This window comes from Sciurus carolinensis, chromosome 4 (genome assembly GCF_902686445.1).
Source record: "Sciurus carolinensis chromosome 4, mSciCar1.2, whole genome shotgun sequence".
NCBI classification, from domain to species: Eukaryota; Metazoa; Chordata; class Mammalia; order Rodentia; family Sciuridae; genus Sciurus; species Sciurus carolinensis.
The window spans coordinates 52,512,222-52,534,271 of NC_062216.1; the positions used below are offsets into that span (position 1 = coordinate 52,512,222).

At 36.0% G+C, this 22,050-nt stretch overlaps 1 protein-coding gene across 1 annotated transcript in view; it reads left to right on the forward strand.

The window, feature by feature from the left end:
- Positions 1 to 22,050, forward strand: part of Zmat4 (zinc finger matrin-type 4) — a 359,370-nt gene that overhangs the window by 315,686 nt on the left and 21,634 nt on the right. The window contains exon 6 of the mRNA XM_047551305.1: positions 1,962 to 2,058. Within this exon, the coding sequence (XP_047407261.1) occupies positions 1,962 to 2,058 (97 nt within the window). The remainder of the gene's footprint in view (positions 1 to 1,961; positions 2,059 to 22,050) is intronic.

Sequence of the window (22,050 nt, forward strand, 5' to 3'; positions counted from 1 at the left end):
CTCATCTGGGGCCACATTAAGTACCTAGATACCCAGATGAACACTTTCTGCAGAGGTCCTTTGGCCTCAGTGTCAGGCTACCCCCTTTGGTAGTATCTAAGACATCACTAAATCAACTTCTCTTATGCATAGTCCAATATTGTCTGTGGAAAACTTTAATTTGATCTAACAAACTTTGATAATACAGGTCACATCCAATCCTGCCACCACTTGTATTTAATCATCAGATTGATAATGAGTCAGAGTTGCTAGTGCTTTGGGTCTTACAGGTGGCAGCAGAGTCCAGCTCATATCTTCCCAAGTGCAAGAAGGTAATTCTCAAACTCATTAGGTAAATCTATTAAGAAATCTCCAGTAGGCTTGAAGTGGGGGAAAAATATGCTGTGCTCTCCTACGCAGAAGGGAAGGTGGAATGCACAGTAAAACATAATTCCTTCTTTAGAAAGACTTCTGATTTTTTCTTCAATCTCTTTTGTAGACTGGCAGTGAGTGGTCAGTTCATGGTGAGACACTGGTTCTTGCCTACTTTCCTTGAATGTCCTTATTGCTCTGGGGTCTCTTCTCTCACTTTGGTATGTAGGTACACTTATCATCTGTCTTATGACTTCAGTACAGGGCTTCAAATGGGACCCTGAGATATAGGGGATTCCATTTTGACATTTCTTCAAAATCATAATCATAGCTAACTAACATCACATGTTATATACCAAGCTCCCCAACACCATACACTTTGACATGTCACTCTGTCCAGCAATAAAAGGAAACAGAAGCCTATAGAATTCAAATAAGTTACATAAAGTGACCCAGGTAACAAGTTGCAAAGATCTTTCAACCGTTATGTGTCATTTTCTTCTTAGGGAAATAGGGAATAGCTTTGACTCTTAGAAAGAAAATACAGTGCATTAATTAGAAAGAAATGTTGCAGTTGTTTAATGTCTTGGGTTTTAAAATAGTAAAACCAGAATTTTATGGCAAAACCAATAATAATAGCTCTTATTTGCTAAACATTTTATTATTTCTTACAACAGCATTGTGATGTGAATGGACTTCTTCTACTTGTAGATGAGGAAATTGAGACTGGGAAAAAGTTATGTTACTCGCCATGGATTGCACAATTAGGAATTTTTGAGTTAGGATATAATCCAAAGTTCTGGATCATAACTGATTTTTCTTTTCTATCTACTCTGAAGGGACATACAAACGGAAGGAAATTGTTCCATTGTGGGTCTCTGAGCTGTGGGCAGATGTTTAAAGTTATTTGGTAAAAGCTGCTTGTAACACAAGTTTGTCTCAAGATAAGTCAATACTACAAAATAGTTATGATTTTTACTCAACTCCTTGAAAGCAAAAAGTTATCTTCTTCATCTTAGAATCCCTAGTGCCTGGTCCATAGTTGATACTGTTATTAATGAATTAAACTCTTTTAAACTCTCTGTTGGAAAGGCATACTTCATGTGAAAAAGATTGCTGTTTTATCCTTCTCCTGGGTATTTCCATCTGCAAAGATGGAAGGGAAACCTAAATGAATGATGTCTAAAATTGTATTTCATATTCTGCCAATGGAAGGAAGGTAGAAAAGGAATGGGACAGAGGATATTTTTGTTGTTTGTTTTTTGATGTTCCAGATTTTACTGCAGAGATGACAACCAACTATCTATATGCCTTAGGGGAAAAAGGCAGAATCCTTTTTTGAGTTATAAGATGTCCAGAAACACTTTGCTTCAATTCAAAGAACCAAGTCCCCATAATTTCAGTCATCCAAAAATGGGGTAGGCTGCTTCTAACATATCCAGACTCATTCTTCTTCTAAGGGATCTTCTGGCTGGGCTCCAGAAGGAGGGATCAAAGTGTAGTGGGTGGTATGAACCAGAAGTCCTCTTGCCTTGAACTTTCAGATGTTCCAGAATTCATTCAGCTGGCTGATCCAGATGCAGCTAACCAGGTCTGTCTGTTGTCCACAGGTCTGAGGCGCAATTACAGATGTACCATCTGCAGTGTCTCCCTAAACTCAATAGAACAGTATCATGCCCACCTGAAAGGATCTAAACACCAGACCAAGTAGGTACTTTCATACTTTCACTTTCTCATTCTTTTCTATAGAAGTTTTTGCAAGATGACTAAAGGCTAAACATGTTATTTACTTCAAAATAAACAGATGGAAATTACATCTCTTCAGCTCCAAAGTTCCCTTGATATTTGTGCTGCTTAAGTCTCCAAAATCTGCCTTGCACTACTTGAAGAATGACTTCTTTTTTGTTGTTGTTGACACAAAGAATGGCAGTTTTGTTTTTTTCATTTTTTTTCAAATTTAACTCAGCACTCTTTTATAATTTTGAGGGAACTTTCAGATCTATACTAAGTGATTTAAATAAGCCATGTTACCCTTCTTTGTAGGATGTGCCAAACTTTAGTGTCCTGAAGTCAAATTATATTAATGTCTTCTATCACTTTCCCTCTCTGGATGAAAATTGTTGATTGTTTTAGAAAAGACAGATCCCCTGGTATATTAACTCATAGCTATTTCCAATTAAATGGAAACTCATTTTATTTCTTTTTCCAAATATTCTCATGATGTTAAACTAGAAAAGGCAGCCATGTATCATTTCACCTACTTTTATACTATGCATTATTTTAAAACCCACTAACATTATGAGCATATGGGCATTTTTAAAGCAGCTGCTAGGACTGTTAATAAAATGCTAATAAAATAAGAAAAACAAAGACTGTTTCAAAAAGATGTAATTTTCCTGCATGTAATTGTTTTCCTTTCTCTAATATTCTTAAATAGAATCATTTAACAGATTTGACTGTGTCAAAGTCTCATGAATAATGCATGATTCCAACCAACAAACATTTATTTGAGTGCCCACTATGTGTCAGATCTTGAGTTGTGCATGGGGAAGAAAGAATGGATAGACCTAGTCTTTCCTCTGTGAAACCCCCTCACAGGCTGGAGTAACAGCCAAGTAAACACACACAGATTGTTCTTCAATACCACGTGTGTATCCAGAACTTCAAGGACAGGAGAGAAAGCAGCTCAGGCAAGCTTTACAGAAACATTAATACAGAGACTGAGCACATGAGGATGAGGTCATGGCTGAGTTTGTGCACCATTTTATCCCTGCACTTCATATATATATATATTAGGGAATTCACAAGTATTTTTAATGAAATGAATTTGTGATTTCAACAAATGCATAACAATTTCCAGGCAATAATATGAGAAGGAGAATTCCAGGCAAGGACCCGGTTTTGTAAAGAAGTTATAAAATGTAGGTCACAGTGGGTCTGGCTCAAGGTGAGCCAGAGTTAAACTCTGAGTTTAAGTCCAGAGTTAGTTTCTGACTTTCTCTTTGCTCCTCAGTATTGTGCTGTCTTGTGAGTCAAAGCCAATTTCATGGCTTGCCTTACTCCGATCCACCTCACAGGTCTTTTATCAAGGTCATTCTTAAAAAAAAATGATTAATTTATCATGGTTTGGTAAGTTTTGTCTTCCGTAGCTGTGGAATACCTAGAGCACTGTGTTTATTACTGGTATTGATTATTCCATACTTCTCCCTCCAATAATCCATTTTCACCATCTCTGTAATTAATAATGTGTAAGAGAACCACATACATGCTAATTAATGTATTCTGATAGACAGGTTGACACAGATACTTGCAAGAGTAAATTATAATCAGAACACATGTATACATTGTTCTCAATGAGTACAAAAAGGTGGAGAGTAGTGACCTTAAAGTGGCATGAGTCATGCAAATAACCAGTGCAAATAGTATTTCCAGCTGCAGGAAGTTCTCTCTCTCTCTCTCTCTCTCTCTCTCTCTCTCTCTCTCTCTCTCTCTCTTTCTCTGTCTCTCTCTGCCTCTACATTTAAAACTTCATTTGGTTGAATCTGTGCTGGGCATTTTCACATTTGTAATCTCATTTTGTCCCCATAACTACCTTTGAAATATATATTGACCCGACATCTGACATGGGAAAACTAAGGCTCGGAGAGGTTAAGTAACTTACAGAACATCACCCTGCTAGTCAATGGCAGAGGCAGGACTGATCCCCGCAAGGGGTGACTTTGACCTCTTTTGGGTCACTCCATTACCACACACCTAGGCACAGGGCAGAAAGTGCCCATGGAGAGTACTGTGATGGGATTTGAAAAAGAGGATGTCACCTCCCTGAAGTGATTCAATAATACACAGTTTCAGAAGGACACATCTCCCCCTGTGCTGCCTTCTCCCCTACAGAAAAGACTGTTCAGTTCCAACTCAGAAACACACAGCTGCTCTCCCGCTGAAGACTGAACCAAGGGAACTGTGAAGAAAGTAATTCCAACAGTCCTCTCATTCATGTGTCTTCCCATTTGCACTTGTACTTAATTTGGATATCATGTGCATGCATGTAAGTGTGTATAAGAGAGTATGTGTATATAAGAGTGTGTGTGTGTGTGTGTGTGTGTGTCCATGCACGCGCATGTGTGTGAAGTGCTTGTTACATCTTTAAACTATTGATGAAAAATTGAGTTTTCCTGTTCTTCATGGTACTGGGGATGGAACCCAGGGACTCAACCATGTTACCTTCTACCACTGACCTACAAACCCACACCTTGTTTTTTCTTAATGTTGTGGAAGGTTCTAATTTTTAGTGAAGTCCAATCTGTCAATCTGTTATTTTATGGTTAAAGTTATCTAAGTGCTATTTAAGAATTTTCTGCCTATCTCAATGTCATTGAGATTATCAGTGATTAACATCCAAATGCTATGTGTTTTTTTCCCCCTTATAACAAATTAGGACTTTGATCCATCTGGTGTTAATTTTAGGCATAGTTTGACAGAGAGGTAAAATTTCAGATTTTTTTTTCCTATACAAATACCTATGATTCAGTATATCACGTAGTGAAATAAACCTTGCACGTGTGGATGAGTGTGTCTGCCCCAGTAGTCTGTATTGTCTTGGTGTCATATTTGACTTTCTTTATCTTAATATCACGTTACTTATTTCTTGTAAATTTATAAGTCTTGATGTCTGGTAGTACTAAATCTTCTAATTTTGTTTTCTTATTCAAAACTATCTTCAAGATTCTTGACTCTTGATGTTTCCATAAAAATTTTATAATCAATTTGCAATTTCAAAAACAACCCTTAACACTGTTGAGTCTTCTAATCCATAATTATGCTATATGCCAACTTTGATTTATGTCTTCTTTAATTCTTTCAGTATTGGTTTGTAGATTTCTCTGCACAGGTCATGCATCACTTTATTTAGATTTATTCCCAATGACTTTTTTGTGATGACAGGATAAATGAAATCACTTTAAAATTTTATTTTTCCAAAATATTTTCTAGTATAACAAAAAGCTTATCAATCCCATATCAATGCCTTTAGTAAATGTACTTTTAATTTTTTCTGCAAATAATTTTTATCCAAAAGCCAAGTTATTTGCAAATAATGACAATTTATTTCTTCAACATTTTATTTTTTTTTTATCTTACTGCCATGAATAGGGTCTTTGACAATATTGAGAAAAATCATAGTAAAGTCATAGTAACACACATTTTTGTCTTATTCTTGATCTCAGGATTTTTTCAGATAACCTCAACAAGATCAAAGTAAGAAATTCATGCTTTATTCACAATTTGCTATTATTTGTATTATGAATGGATGCTGAATTACATGCTTTTACTTTATTGACATGATCATGTAGTTTTTTTTAGTTTTATAATGAATTATGTTGAGTGATTTTCAAATATCAAACCAACTTTGCATTAAAATACCATTTGTCTTGATGCAGTAATGTTTTACATATTTCTAGAATAAATTTTCTAATGCTTGCAAAGGATTTGTGTTTATGTGTTTATGAGACAGATTGCAGCCTGATGTTTCTTTCTTGTAATGTCCTTAGTATCAAAATTATGCTGGTTTCATAAAGCAAGTTGAGGGTTTCTCCTTCTATTTTTAATCCCTGAATATTTGTGCTAGACTAGTGCTGTTTCTTAAATATTAGGAAGAATTCATTGATGAAGTCATCTGGTCATATACTTTGAGAATATTCATATTAAAAGTTTAATTTCTTTCATAGACTACAATTCATATTCTGTATTTCTTCCTGTATCAGTTTTAGTTTTAATACATTGTTTCTCAGTGAATTTGTCTGGGTTGCCTACATTTTTAAACTGTATTGGCATAAAGTTGTTCATGATGTTCTCCAATTCCATCTTTCCTGGTAGGGTATTTTTATTCTTGACATTGTTTATGTGTTTTCTTGACCAGTTTTGTTGGAGGTTTATCAGTCTTTATTAGTCTTTTTGAAAAATGAAATTTGGAATTTGTTGATTTTTCTCTATAAACTGATTTTCTGCAATTTAATAAAATCTTTCCTTATTTCTACACCTTTTGGATTTAATTTGCTTTTCCCCTAAGCATCTTAATATGAAAGCATAGATTATTAATTTTCAGTGCTTCTTTTTTCTAATATATGCATTTAAATCTGTAAATATTCCTCAACACCTTGCATTAGCTGTGTCCTACAAGTTATATTTTGTACACCAGCTATTTTGAATGAAGACTTTCATTATTATTAATTTCAATACATTTACTAGTGTATATTAGGATTTTTTCTTATATTCATGGATGTTTAGTATTTTGCTTAAAATCCATCCAATATATTGGAATCTTTCAGTTTATTTCTTAACAATTAATTTGTATCTATATTACACTGAGGTCAGAGAATGTACTCTAAATGGCTTCAATCCTTTGGAATTTGTGAACCTGTACTCAGTGGGACAGGTATATGGTCAGTTTTTATAATAGTTCATGTTCATCTTGAATGAATAGGTCTTCTGCAGTAATAATGTAAGCTGTCCTTTAAATTAATGAGGTCAGGTTTCTTAATCTAATTCAAATCTTCTATGTCCTTATTTTTTGTTGTCTTTTTCTACCTGTAAGAAAGAGATAGTCAAATCTAAATATGAATTTGTCTATATAGCCTTTTAATTCTGTAAAATGTTTGTTTTATATTTAAAGGTATATCACAAAATACTTACAAATTTAGGACTTTTTATTTATTCTTCTTGAATTGTCCCCCTTTAATTCACCTTTGTCATTATGGAATGTTCTTTGTTCCTAGTAACACTTCTTTAAAGTATATTCTTTTTGATATTGTATACATCAACATCAATTAAACTATTTATTCATTTTCAAATATTTCAAGTATTTTTCCTTTAAATTTAAGAGCATCCACATTTTATTTTGTTCACATTTTATTTTGTTCTCAGTTGGAGGGTTAGACTGATATGAATTACATAGCTAGCAATGAAAGTAAACTAAAGTTACTTAACCTATTTAGATTTCAGTATTTTTCTGGATTTTTACATTTATATGTATGGTAAAAATATCTAAACAGGTATTGGTATGATTAAAGATTTGTAAATTATTCAGTGTCAAAGTGCTGAATTACGAATTGGGAGATTTTATTCCTAGTACAATTTCACCTTTGCACCAAGTGCTCTTGAACCCTGGCACATCTTTCCTTCAGTCTCATTCTCTCATGAGGAGTGATTATGAGAACATGATGAAGGTATACCCACTTTCTTTCTTCTAATATACATTTATATATGTTCTTTTTAGATACATATGACAGAATATTTTGACAGATTATACATACATGAAGTATAACTTCCCATTCTTATGGCTGTGCACATGAAGTTACACCAGTCATTTATTCATATATGAGTATAGGAAAGATATGTTCAATTCATCCTAGTGTCTTTCCTATTCCCATGCCTCCTCCCTTCCTTCATTCCCCTTTCTTTAATCCTATGAACTTGTATTTTCCTGTTGCCCTTAATTGTGTTAGTGTCTACATATCAGGGAGAACACTCAATCTTTGGTTTTTGGGGACTGGCTCATTTCACTTAGCTGTTAGTCTCCAGTTCCATTCATTTACCAGCAAATGCCATAATTTCATTCCTCTTTATGGTTGAGTAATATTCCATTGAAAGGTACACCTACTCTCTATGCCTTGGTTCATGACTCTGACACTCCCCCTAGTGATCTTGAGTTCTGCCCTGAAATTCTTCTCAAAGCAGGTTCCCAGAGAGCCTTAATCATGCTATATGGAAGCTAGCACTTGGTGTATATGGTGGATTGAATGATGTTTCTCCACAATTCATGTTCATCCAGAATCCCCAATGACCTTGTGTATAAACAAGGTTTTGTAAATGTCAGCTAAGACTCTAGAGAGAAAGTCGTCCTGATGAGCCCTAAATCCAAAGCCTGGAATCTTTATAACAGAAAGAAAAGTGAGGTTTGGACAAACAGAGAAAGTATGCAGATGGAATCCAACATTAGGGTTACGTTTCTAGCAGACAAGAACACCAAGGGCTACAGGAATCTGGAAAAGTCAAGGAGGAATTCTTCCTTAGAGCCTTTGGAGGAAGCATGACCCTGCTGACACCTTGATTTCAGATTTCTGACCTCCAGAAGGCTTGATTTGTCTTCTCTGTAAGATAACACAGTTGTTTTACTTTAAGCCACTCAGTTTGTGATACTTTACAATGGCTGCCCTAGGAAGCCAATGTTGTGGAATCTACCTGCTTTGTTCTACAAGTAACCCTTCAGTCACATTTTACTAGGCATTTTACATTTTCACATTTTCCTTAGTTAGCTTTTTCTGTTGATGGCAGTGATGATGGTGATGATGTCACTGATGATAACTGGGGCAGAACTTGTATGTCTAGAATATAGCAGCAAATTAAAATGTTTAAAATGTGTTATAGCATTCCTGTAGTTGACCTGATGTTCTCATCTCCATTTTATTGCTTTGAAAATTGAGTCTCAGGGAAGTTAATGACTTACCTGAAGTTCTAAAAATAATTGGTTGGCAGAGCCAAGAACACAAGTCAGATTATCTTCCCATCATTAATATTACTATTATAACATACCTAATGAAACTATAATCTTCATATTGTTCTTTGCTAGAAGTAGTAACACAGACAAAGGTCTTTTCTTTTTTTTTGGCAAATATCATAAACAAAATAATGGTAATCAGATTTTTCTCCATTGTTAAATAGCAAGAGAAATATTAGCTATCTAATAAGATTAAAGATTTGGAAATGCAAATGCTCACACTGACATATAAAGCAATTGCCTATTAGTAGATTTTTCAGAGCTTCCAGGGGATCTAGTGTGTCAATTAGTACCAATGATTAAAATGAAATTTAAAAGCACATGAGTATATGCCATAGATTAATGAACAATTTCCCCTTAATGTACTTAAATTTGAGCTGAGGGAACACTCCAGGCCTCAGGACATTATATTACCTAGAAGCAAAGGATATAAAAGTTGTCATCACTTTCTTTGATTCTTCAGTTGGTTGAAAATGAGGCACAAGTGTCTCAGAGAATAAATCAAACTAACCAAAAATTAGTAGTAATCTCTAGATTCACTTCTTCCTTTGAGAGGAAGTCTGAAATGATATCCATTGCTTTTTCTGTAGTTTTCCCTAACTGGTATGAATTCTCATGGCAAAGGTCTAATTTTATTAATTTCCCTGTAAATTCACTTCATTTATTTGTGAAGTGCTTGAATGGAGTTTCGGACTAATTTTCAGACATGGAATATATTTGCTTTAAATACTTTGGAATTCAGTTATCACACTCAGGATAGTAGTGAGTTATCTGAGGGGTATACAATAATAAATAAAACAGTTTTGCAAAATATGATAACCATAAAGCATTTTCTATACTTAATTAAAAACCCAAGAAGTTCTCCTTAGAAACAAGCAAATGTAGAGAATCATACATGTACTTCTCCAAAAGGTTAAAGTAGAGATATAATTTATGAAATTTTCAAGAATTTCAATCACCAAAGGGCTTAGGGCTTTGGCATTGTGCTATTTATGATTTTTTTCCTGAAGAAATAAAACAAATACATTTAATTAGTAAAGTTTTGAGAGGTAAAGTTTCTAAGGATTTGTTGAAAATAGAGTTATCCTTTCCCAAAGACGGTAAATTATAAACTGCTTGGAAAAGTTCAGAATGAAAAGGAAAATCCAGAACTCAAGGCTCATTCTTTGCTTGTCCCCCTTTGTGATTCTGGCTATGCAAAACAGCTTTTCTCCCAGAACCTAGGGCTTGTGGAGTGTCACTTAGTCTTTCCAGTCAAGGGCCATCTGAGGCATTATTAAAAAAGGTATTTGCTACTACGACAGAGATAAGCCTAGAGCAGGGCCTGTGGATCAAAGGGTGTCTTTTACCCAGCCCTGTCTTTAATTTGTTTGGAGAAATACATTTGCATCAAGAAAGAAAAGAACCAGAAGCGTGGTGGAGCCAAATGGGCCTGGCCTGACAGGCAGAAGCTAGAGTCCTTATGTCCTGCCCGCTACTCATACCCTGTGTGACTTTGAGCAACTTTCAATTACTTTGAAATAAACCTATTGAAATGCAACTTAAATACAGGAAAATGCATAGATTTCAGGTATGCTGCTTGATGAGTTTTGATACTCCTATCTATATCCACATAACCACCAGCCCCATCAAGATACAGGAAATATTCATGATCACCCAAGATTCTCTTAGACTCCATTTTGGCTAATAACTCATTGCCCCTTCAGACAGCAATTCTTCTATTTCTACGACCATAGTTTAGCTTTGTTTGTTCTAGAATTTAATGGAATAATATGGAATGTATTCTTTGCTGCCTGGCTTCTTTCACATGGTTTTGGGATTTGTTCATATTATTGCAGGTATCAGTGGTTCTTTCTTTCCCTCTCTACATTTGAACAAAACATGTCTCCTTGTTGAACTGTGACATCCTCATTTGAACCATAAAAGGTTGAAAAATGGGGTATTTAAAGTGCCTGTGAGTTCTAACATTCTCTAGTTTTATGACTCAAAGGCTTAGTTTCTTTAACTTATTAATATTTTTCAGCTAGTTGAAGATGGCCTGTAAAATCTTTCTTTTCCAGTGTTAGTTTCTCCATCACTGGGTGGCCCAGAAGTTGACCAATGTTGCTGTTAGGTACAGTTAGTTCCAGAATATGGAAAGGGTTTCTGAAGGCCTATTTTATCTTCCCTTAAAATAAAATATAAGACAAGGAAGCATTTCACCTAATTATGACTTAGGGCAAAGGGAATGAAATTCATTGTACAGGGAGGAAGTAGATGAAGAAACTCATTTTAACTTTATTCCATGTTATTATTTAGTTAGGATTCAGAGCAGGAACGCTGATGGCTTCTCAGGAGAACAGGGACAGGTATGAGGAAGTCAAGAGAACTTGAAAGGCTATTCTGGCCCCTCACCTGAACAGCCTGGGCTGTTGGACTTTCATGCATTCTGGGTCTTCTATAAGTTTTCATAACCCCTTCTGATACATTTCATCAAAATACTTCAATTATTATGTGTCAATCTAAAAAGTTTTAAAAAATTTTAAGAAGATGGAAATTTTAGTTACCATCATTTGACCATCACCCACTATATATAGGTATCAAATTATCACACTGTAGTTCAAAAAGTTTTGCAAATAAAGTAAAAATCAATACTAATTAAAAGAAAGAAGAACATGTCCACTTGTAAACTTTAGCTGCCATTGACTTACAAAAAGTTTAATAGAATTGAGTTTGGTCAGTGTTTGTTAGAACTCTTAGATGTTATCATGGAATGTGGAATATCAGGAAACTTGAATAAAGGTCAACACTTTAGTTAGATTTCATTGTGTAAGCAGAGAGAGGAGACAAGATGGGATTGGAAGCAACGCCATGGTTCTGTTACTGAATCCAGATCTCTATCACCTCTTTTATGGATAGAAGAGAGGATTAAGTGGACCCATTTTGTTTGGGATTTTAATGAAGTGAAGAGGGTGGGATGTGAATGATTGGACAAATCAGCCTTTCTCCCTAGTTATTCTATTCTATAACCAAAATCTATTGAGTACCAACTCTGCATGGTCATTAAAACAACACGGGGGCAAAAAACAAAGATAATTTTTGTTCTAAATATATTTATCATCTAAACAAGTGAGGGGTTGGAATAAGTAGTTAAGTGATTACAAATAAAAGAACCATGAGATAGGCTAAGTAGAAGAGGCACAAAATACTACTGCAATTCAGATTGTTTGGAGGCCAGCAGGAAAGGTTACCCTGGAGTGAGTGCAGTGAAATGTCTTTGGAATGAGACCTGTTGGGTTCACTGATGATTCTGCTATTTGCTAATAATGTGACCTGGAGCATGTTTTCTAAATGTTTCTTGAGGCTTGTTTCCTTATCTGTGAAATGTAACACTATAAAAATACTACCCTGGGCCCAGTGGCACACACCTGTAATCTTGGCAGTTTGGGAGACTGAGACAGGAAGATTGCAAGTTCAAAGTCAGCCTCAGCAACATAACAAGACCCTAAGCAACTTACTGAGACCTTGTCTCAAAATAATAAATGAAAAATGGACTGGGGAAGTGACTTAGTGGTTAAGTGCCCCAGGGTCCAATTCCTGGTACCAAAAAATAAAAAATAAAAAAATAAAAATACTTACCAAAACTGACCATAATAAGGATGATTTAGTTTTAAGAACAACTCAAAAACAATCATAAAAATGCTTCACTGCTTTGGAAGTATTTGGCATGAAGATTGTTAATTATTATGCTGCATAATTAAATATTTGAAATGGGCTTGAAGAATGAGTGGGCTTGAAGGTGAGTGTTGAGGTAATCCTCATTATTTCCAAGATTGTGAGATTGTGCAGAATTTCTCTTTCTTTTAAGTATTCTTCTACATAAATATCACTTTTAAGTATTCTTAAAAACTCCTAAGTATTCTTCTATTCTACTTTCTTACCCAAGTGCAGGGCTTGTGGATTCTCACAAACAAGTTCTAACCTGCTTCCAATGTAGAATTTTGACTGGTCTTAATCAGGCAGTAGGACATAAGGAGTAATCTGTGACAGAATTCCAAGGACTATTCTCATTCTGAGTTTCTTTTATCTTACATTTTATTTTGTACTATACAGTTTCACATTTGAAGTTCAGTCCTGCACTATCAGAAGGGTCGTTTTCTAAATATTCTCCATATGTGGACTTTATACCCTGAATCCTCACTCAGCTTCCCACCTTATCAGCTCTTTGATTATTAGTTTCATTTTTTCGATCATCTGCAATTAGTATATTGCTCTTCAGAGACCATGAAAATAAATAAGAGAAATAAAAGAAATTAAGCTATATTTCTTATTGAGTTTCTTAAAACTTTTCCTGGTAGTCTGTGAGACTCCTAGGTTGAGTTTACCATTCTGATTAGGTGAGGCAAATTTTTCCCCATTTGCATTTTTTATTTCACCATAAAAAATAAATCATCTTTGTACTCAGGAATATTTTTATTACTGCTCATACTAGAAATTCTGGCTAATCTAAACCTTAACTGATTAAATCCAGCTGGGTGATAGTATCCGATAAATGCTATATTTCCCAGAATTAAAGAGATTTTATTAAAAAAAAAGAAAACACACAAATGGTCACTCTGTATGAAGAATACACCTCTTTAAGTGTTAACCACTGTTATTTGCTATAACTTAGAGATCAACATTTGAGTTAATATTATCTAGATCATTTTGAATTGTGTTAAGAAAAGCCAAATATGTCTAGAATATGGCCCTCAGAATATAAATTTATATAAACATAATTATACAAATATAAATATGTGTGTATGTATATATATTATTGCCATATATGTATTTTATATATATGTATTTTATATATTTATATATAGTATATATTTTATATATACATATATATTTTATATATATACTTATATATATATATATATTATATAAATTCACCAATAGTCCTTAGCACCAAATAGCAATAGGAAATATGTGTTTTTTTATAGCTTTTAGAGTTAAGAAAAATCTCAGTCTATTTCGTACTGAGTAGTCAAATACAAATCAAAATCTATAAAGTTCGCTTTCAGAAATGTTGGTGATATTTCAAGCCCTAGGACACAATTAGTTCAAAGTTCCATCCACAGCCTCTGGTGCTATTGTACTCTCCAGAGATATATCTGTCTTTTCTCTTCCTTACATAAGTGCCCTTCCTTCTAAAGACACCCAATAGGATAACATGTGCACTTTACTTTTTGATTTCTAAAACCATCACCACTGAACTTATTTCTGTTCTAACAAAAAGATCTTATAAATACCTTACATAAATGAGTTTCAGACCTCTGATTTTATTTCCTTGGTAATGGATAAAGTCCAAATAATAGGTCCAGCTTTCTGAAATCTTTCCAGCACTAAATAATATAAACTTACTAGACAGCTCAGATTTTCATGGGCAAATAGCTTACTAAATTAGAATCTAGTTGTCCTTGAGCATCTACATCAGAGTGGACACTTCAAGTCTCTGCGTAGGTGGGTGTAGCTGAGTGTTTTAATGTTTCTCATTTTAAATCCAGCTTTCAGTCAGCATAATTCCTATTCAAGGCAACTGAACTGGGGGAGTTTCAGGCTTTTTGGTAGCCTCCATACCAGAAGGTTTGAATCTAATCACATAGATTTCTATTTCTTAGTCTTGGGACCAAATGTCATAATTTTGGTATTTCATGTCATGTGAGAGTATAGAAGGTAAAAATGTGATTCCCCTAGAAAGAAGAAATGAGGACAAAGTAAATTTGAGAAAGTCAATGTAATGACCACCATCAGTTGTTTCTCTTCTTAGAAGGAGGTCAGACTCAATCATACCAGCATGCCCGGAAAACATCCACCCAAGTAAAAGATGCAGCAATGCTTCTCATTACAGTGCACACTGGAAAAGCAAATTTCATTTCAAACTTAACTCAGAAGTAAGTAACTAACAAATCAACCCTCTGGCATATTATGTGAATTTAGAGAGTTCATTTCTACAACAGAATTTGGTCCACTTATGATCTGGAGATTTTTAATAGGAAAGCCTGCTTTAGCAACAGACCACCAGACATTCACTGACTGGGTCAATAACTTAGCAAATATTTTTGAAGTGACCCAGCATGTGCTAGGTTGTAAGCCACTTAGTCGAAAATGAAATCAATAAGTTGCATTCCCTGTCTTTAAAGTGTTCATGTAATTTTTTAAATGTTTAAACATGAAAAGTTTATGATGCCAGAAAGAGATCCCCTGATTTTTGGGCCCATAAAAATTGCAGAAGAGGGTGATGATGTCTCCTCACAGTGATGAAAATCAGTTGCTGAGCCATCTGAGCAGTGTCTGGGGAAGTGGAGCTGGGTGACTGAGCACCAAGGTGGAGTCGCTGTGCCTCCAAACATGATGCAAATAGGAATGCAGATCCTAGAGCAAACCCCTAATGCTCAAAGAATCTGATTTAGGACACAGGAAAAGAAAGCAGGTTCAGAATGGGGAAGGGATATCAGAAATGAACACAATATTGACACCAGGGCAGCACTAGCTGCTTTGTAATAAGGGAGGTCATAGAAGCTTTGGCTTCAAAGTTCTTACCCAAAGGAAATTACTTTCTTCACTCAAACATTCATATTTTCTGGGTCCTCTTTGAAAATCTCTCATTACTTATGTATGAGGATTAAATCCTGTAACACTTGATAGGATATCTCATTGCTATTAAGTGAGGGAAGAAACCAGCAATGAAGATTACATTAAGAATAAATGGCATTTGTGATCAAAGTATGATGATTAGAGACATTTATCTGTCCAAGTTCTGTTGAAAATCACTTTAATTATTCTTTCTCTCTTCATGCTTATAACACTTTGTCTGGTGTCATTTAAGGAACTGATAGCAAATGATTACCTTCTATAAGATGGTGCACAGATAAAAGTAAGATCGAATGTCAGATTTTCTTAACAAGAACTTCTTTCTTGTTCTGCAGATTTTTTTTTTTTTTTTACTGTGTGCAGGTGGTTTGTCTTTTAACCTTGAAGTAGAATTATTCCTATATCTTTTGATTAAAATATCTCATCCTGTGCTCACGATGGATGTTCAACAATTAATAGTCTTTCTTTTCTCAGCTGTTTAATTAGGGTGGAGAACAACATACAATTTAAATGACTAAAGTCAATGCATATCATGAATATCATTCCAACATGTTCTCTGTTAATTGTGAATAATATCTCCATTCCCATGAAAGGCTGTAACAGGTTGTCACACTGAGCCTACCTTGGGATGATCTTAGGAAATTGATTTCTTCTTTTAAAATGATTCTCTTCTTTTATACACACCTGCTAGGCACATTGTCAGGGTTTTTTTTTTTCCTCCCCACAGAGAAAAATATTCACTTTGTCTCCTTTCCTAAAGAAGTCCCAGGCAAGGATCACTGGACAGTAAAATGTGTAATTGACAAATATCAGAATCATATCTTTGAGAAATTTAGATGACTGGGGCCTGATATAGAAATACAAATGGTGTCACTGAGTAGATTAGAGAAGACAGAGAGGAGACTGAGACTGACCAGGACAGACTTGGCCTGTTTGGGTTCAGAGCCAAAAGAAAAGCACCTGCTTCAGTGGACTCTGAATTTATAAAAAATGTGAGAAATATACAAAACTGAATGTGTTTATATGATCCTCTAGACCCCCTTTCTGTCATAATTTTGTTCAGTATGACTTCTTCAGCTTTTTAAATTAAGTGCTCCTAAAGGAAAATATTTTAAGTATTCTGGAACTACCATAGATGTGCTGACACATTACCTACCTATATGATCCTTTTGGAGAAGAGACCTGGAATAAGTAGTTTCATTATCATTTTTAGTCAGAGATGCATGTCATTTTAAGTAGCAGATGTGTGGCCTCTCAGAGTCAGAGGGAGCTGGGATGAGAAAGTAAAGAGGACTCCTTGTCTCTTGGCCACAGGTACCTCTGTAGGGGAGCTAACTATAGGGAGCAAAGGTGGGAGTGGAAAGGGGCTATGAAGCCCTTCTGTTGCTTCCCTCTCTACCCTCACATCCCTAGTTGCTAGAATAGTTTTTAGAGTCAAGGGACAACTACTTTTAAGGACAGAACCAATGTAGTTTAATGCATCATGTCTTTATTCCCTATCCTTAAGTGTATTTGTGTGGAAAGAGTTGGAGGTGGGGAAAAATACTTTCTCAGGTCATGCGGAATCATGCATGTGGAATAATTTCACAAGACAGTTCTACTTCAAATTCTAAAGTCCAATTTAGAGCATTTCTTTTTCTTATATATTTTTCACTTTAAAATTGTTTCTTCTGCTAGTAGTGCTCAAAGAAGATGAATTGCCTCTGTTACCTTTAGATTTAGACTGCAGATGTAGTTGTGATTTCTTGGCATGTTCCTCCTTTGCTAGAGACTTAATACTTGAGAACAATTCAATTCAATTTTGTGTCTATGTAAGTGTTAGATATTACAAGAATATAGCACCAGCTAAGAGTGTGACTCCAGCTTCCCAGAAACCTATAGTCTAATCAAGGAGACTGAATTAACAGATAAAATAATTATAGGACATTTAAAGCCAAATACAGTCCAGAAATTGAAAGAGGGGAGAGATTAGTGTAGATATGGATAGTGAAAGATGCTGGGTTGAGATTAACCTGGGCTGGGGAACAAGTATGAATTCATTTGTGGAAAGAGGGAGTTTGAAAAGCCTGGGGACATCCAGAAGGAGATGCCAGGGGGCATTTAGGTTTATAAGGACTGGAGTTCAGAACAGAGATAACATAGATGAGAGATAGGAGTCATCAAGCTAAAGAGATGCTCAGATAGATGATAGGAAAATGGATGAGATCATTCAGGGAGAGAGTGTAGGATAAGAAAACATAAGGGATAAAGATGTATATTCAGATGTACATGTACCTGCGCGCGCACACACACACACACACACACACACAGAGTGAAGAAGGAAAAGTCAATTTCCTCCTACTGATGCATTTCATATTTTCTTATAAGTAGGAAAACAGGACAGATTAGTGCTCCAGAAGTCAAGGAAGAAAAACATTTCAAGAAGGATGGCAAAGAAATGAGTAATTGTTGCCAAAAGGGTTAAGAAGAGCAAAGACTAAAAAAAAAAAAAAAATCCAGATGGCTGGTCAATTAGGACATGGTGGTTCATTTTTTTCCAGGCGAGTTTAGCTGACATTTTGAGACCATGGTAACCACCAGAACTGGGGTGGGAAGGAAGGGAGGGAGTTCCTTACCAGTGTCTTCCCTGCCTCAGAAAGGGGTGACCAGAAACCCCAGAGATGATAGCAGTGAGAAGAGTGGGTGACTGGTAGCTGGATGGCACACAAAGAGGAAGGAACTGTGCAGGAGAACTCAAACAGCCAAACCCTCTTAAAACAAATAGCACATGAAATTCCATAAAAGCAAAGCTCTTTTTATTGTAAGTGAACACGTACTGTGAAAAATGCCACCCTGTGCACTTTCTCCTTGGTCCCTTCTGATCTCTCAAACTCTGAGGAACCATCAATAATCATTGCCGATACGGTAACTGACCAGATAATCAAAGGGGCCTGATTATCTTCAGCCTAGGAGATAGAAAAAATACTAATAGAGACAGGCAGGAACATTAGTAAATTAAGATTTAGACTTTCTGCTTTCCAAGTTATGATGCTTTATCCAAATAGAAATGTCCTAGAGGTAGGTGGAAAACAAACTTGACGTGCAGATATCAGTCAGAGCTTAAAATGAAGATCTGGGAGTCCTCTAAATACATGAGAATTGAATTCTGGAGTGTAGGTACAGAGAGAAAGGGACAGAAAGAAAGAGTAGCACTGGGCCGTACATGAGCCAGAGTTCAATCAGAGAAGAAAAATCTGTCCATTTATCTGTCTGCCTGTCTCTCTTTTTCTCTCTTACACACATACACACTCACAAGGATTTCTAATAGAAATTTGACCTCAAGCAATTGTGGAAGATGACAAGGTTATCTCTTAAGACCAATGTTTTTGCATCTGATGCTGGAGCTTGAAGTCTACAGAAGATGTTGGAAGATGTATATAAAGTGGGCAAGAGCAAGGACAAGCTTGATCTCATGAGCAGGAGCTAGCATCTGTGAGGATGGACTAAACACATTAGTCCTCCTCACCTTCAACCTCAGGGAAGTGAATATTCTGTAGGAGGACCTGGTGCTTATTGTGTCTAAGCTGTAAGGACAGACTTTCTAATAAAATCAGAAATGTGTAGGAAAGTAAATTCTAAGAAATGCGCAGCTTAACCACATGAATTTGTTATAATCCAACACAGTATGCTACTAATGGTGCTAAATGACAATATAAGGTAGAATAGTTAAATGCCAAATGAAAGAAAAAAAAAAAACATTAAGTCTTCTTGTCCCTCACTGAAAAAAAAAATTAACAGGACTGGGTGCTCTGGTGGGCGCCTACAGTTCCAGCTACTTCAGTGGCCGAGACAAGAGGATCACTTGAGCCCAGGAGGTCAGGGCCAGCCTGGGCATTATCGACCCTGTCTCTAAAACAAATAGATAAACAAAGATACAATATAAACAAATCAAAAGATACAGTGACTGAAGATGTTTCCCATTTTCCCAAAAATTAATTTATTTTTTCATTCTCATGAATGGCATTCTGAATCTCTTGGTATTAGGTATATATACAAAAACTTAGAAATGAAAGACCAATTCCTCTTTAAACTGAACTGTGTGCCCTTGATGAAAATAGTACAACATCCCATGTGTAGGTAATTAATATCCTTCTAGAATGAATTGTGCTCAGGATACTAAGGAATTAAAATATAACCTGGAGAATGCATGGTTTGGTCTGCATGCTGAGATTACCTTGAAGTGAAAAATATAATGATCTCTTTTCTCAAAAAGAGCATTGATGAGTAAAACAGAAGACATTTTCTGCTGTTGCTAAGGCATGGGGAATTACTGCCTAGCTTTCACAGAAAATGGACCCTCTGTGATTGGAAGTAGTATTATTTATATAATTCGTTCTGGATAAGCAGTTATGATAAAATGTCCAATTTCCCTTGGTAAAACTGTCTATTTTGATTCCAATATGTATATTTAAAGTTTGACAGGATTATGGAAAATAATTCCAAAGAAAATAACCTAGTCACTTTGTGAATGGAAACTGGCTAGATGACACAGATGTCAACAATATCAGGAAGTCATCTACCTCTGTTGGCATGAGGTGGGAATTAGTTGGAGAGTGAAAGAGACCTCAGGAACAGAAAGGTACAAAACTGACAACTGACATCAAATTTTTCTCCAGCTCCAGTAACTGCTCTGCAGTATCTGCCTGGGAATGATGATCACGTAAGTTTGGTCATAAAGGGGCTATAGGGTTCATTTCTGTGTTGTTTATTCTTTTCTATTAATTCTCTGTGGAAGATATCTAATTGTGTGTGTGTGTGTGTGTGTGTGTGTGTGTGTGTGTGTGTGTGTTTATGCACCTTCCAATCTATATCTTCAACTCTGACCTACCTATCCTCTGGAAGTTCAACTCTTAGAGTAGATAGCCAACAAACATTTCAAGGTAAATGTCCCTCCACTACCCTCTATCTCGCTCTCTCCCAATCTTCCCTTATCTCTAAATGATATCATCATTTATCCAATTGCTTGAGCTGAAAGTCTAGATTTTAACTTTGGTTCCTGTCCTGCATTTCGACATCTATTATCAGCCAGTTCTGAGACTCAACCTCTACAAACCTCAGATCCGTACCCTGTTCTACATTTCCACTGCCGGCCCCCTTTTCTAAGCCACTTGTCTCTATTTTTAACAGACTTTCTGCAACAGCTTCATGACTGGTTCCTGTGGGCAAATGGTCTTTTTATGTTCCATTCCTCACCCAGCAGACAGAGTAAGCACTTAAAAATACAATCCAGATTATCTTCTACTCTACATAAATCAATTGAAGGTTTTCCACTATATACAGAAGAGTATCCAAACTATTTTGTGGGCTCCAGGGTCCATGCTATCTGAAATCTGCTCAGCTCTCCTGTCCTGGTTCAGACCAAGCTCCAATCCACCCATCCCAACATGCCCTGGGCATACTGGCCTATCTTCTTTTCAGTTTTCTAGCAGAATTTTTCTGGCCTTAGGTAGATTTCCTGCAGTAGGCAGAATCTCTTCCTAATGTGCTCTCCTCTCCCCATCCCAATATTACATGACTGGCTCCTTATTGTCAACCAAATCTCAATATAAATGTCACCCACTATTCTGTGTAACATAATCCCATTTTACATCTCTACCTAGCATTTAATACCCGCCATGATATTTTTATCATCTATCATCTATCTCTCCTTTTACATATATGAGGATTCTCAAATCTGTATTTCCACCTAAATCGCACCCTTAATCTAATCCTTATATTTTACAAATACAATAAAAATTCCATTAGTGCATGGCTTTTGTGGGTCTTGTTCACTGCTCGGGTCTCAGACGCATAGGTAGGAATAGCACACAGAAGGCAGGCACTGCCTTCTAGTATTTGGAGACAGTTGGAGACTGGTAATACTGAGCCAGGGAGAACAGAAAGTGCTATGCGATCACAAAAGAGGAGCAGCCAGCCTGGTCTGTGAGAAGCCTTGCTTGAAGAGGTGGTACTCAAGCTATGGAAGAATGAGTAGATGTGTAGGGAAAGTAAAAAGGTTGGTCCAAGACTATTAGTTAAGGCTGATTTATATTTTTAGAAGTGACACTGCATGATGTCTTCAGGAAACTCCATGTCCTTAAAGTAGTGCTAGAAAAGAGGCTAGAATGCAGAGGGAGGAGAGACATAGCCCTGAAATGTCAGCAGGAGGAAGGAACTAGAGTAGGAACTACTAAATGTCATTTAAAAAGTAGTTATTGTACAGGGGTGGAGTCACATTGAGTTCACTGTAGTGCAGGAGACTGAAAGTTGGTTTCAAGAAGTAAAGGTCAAGCAACAGAAGTAATTAAGAGATTATTACAGTAGTTCAGTCAGGAGATGATGCACCTCTGAACCAGGAGGCGGGTTGTAGTACTGGATAGAGTAAGGGATAAGAGTCATCTAAGACATTAACAACCCTGTGAACTGGAGAAAGGAATGAAAATGAGTTCAGAAGACTTCAGACTTGAGAACCAGGTGGATGGTGGAGGTATAACTTGAATGAAGGAGGAAAAACT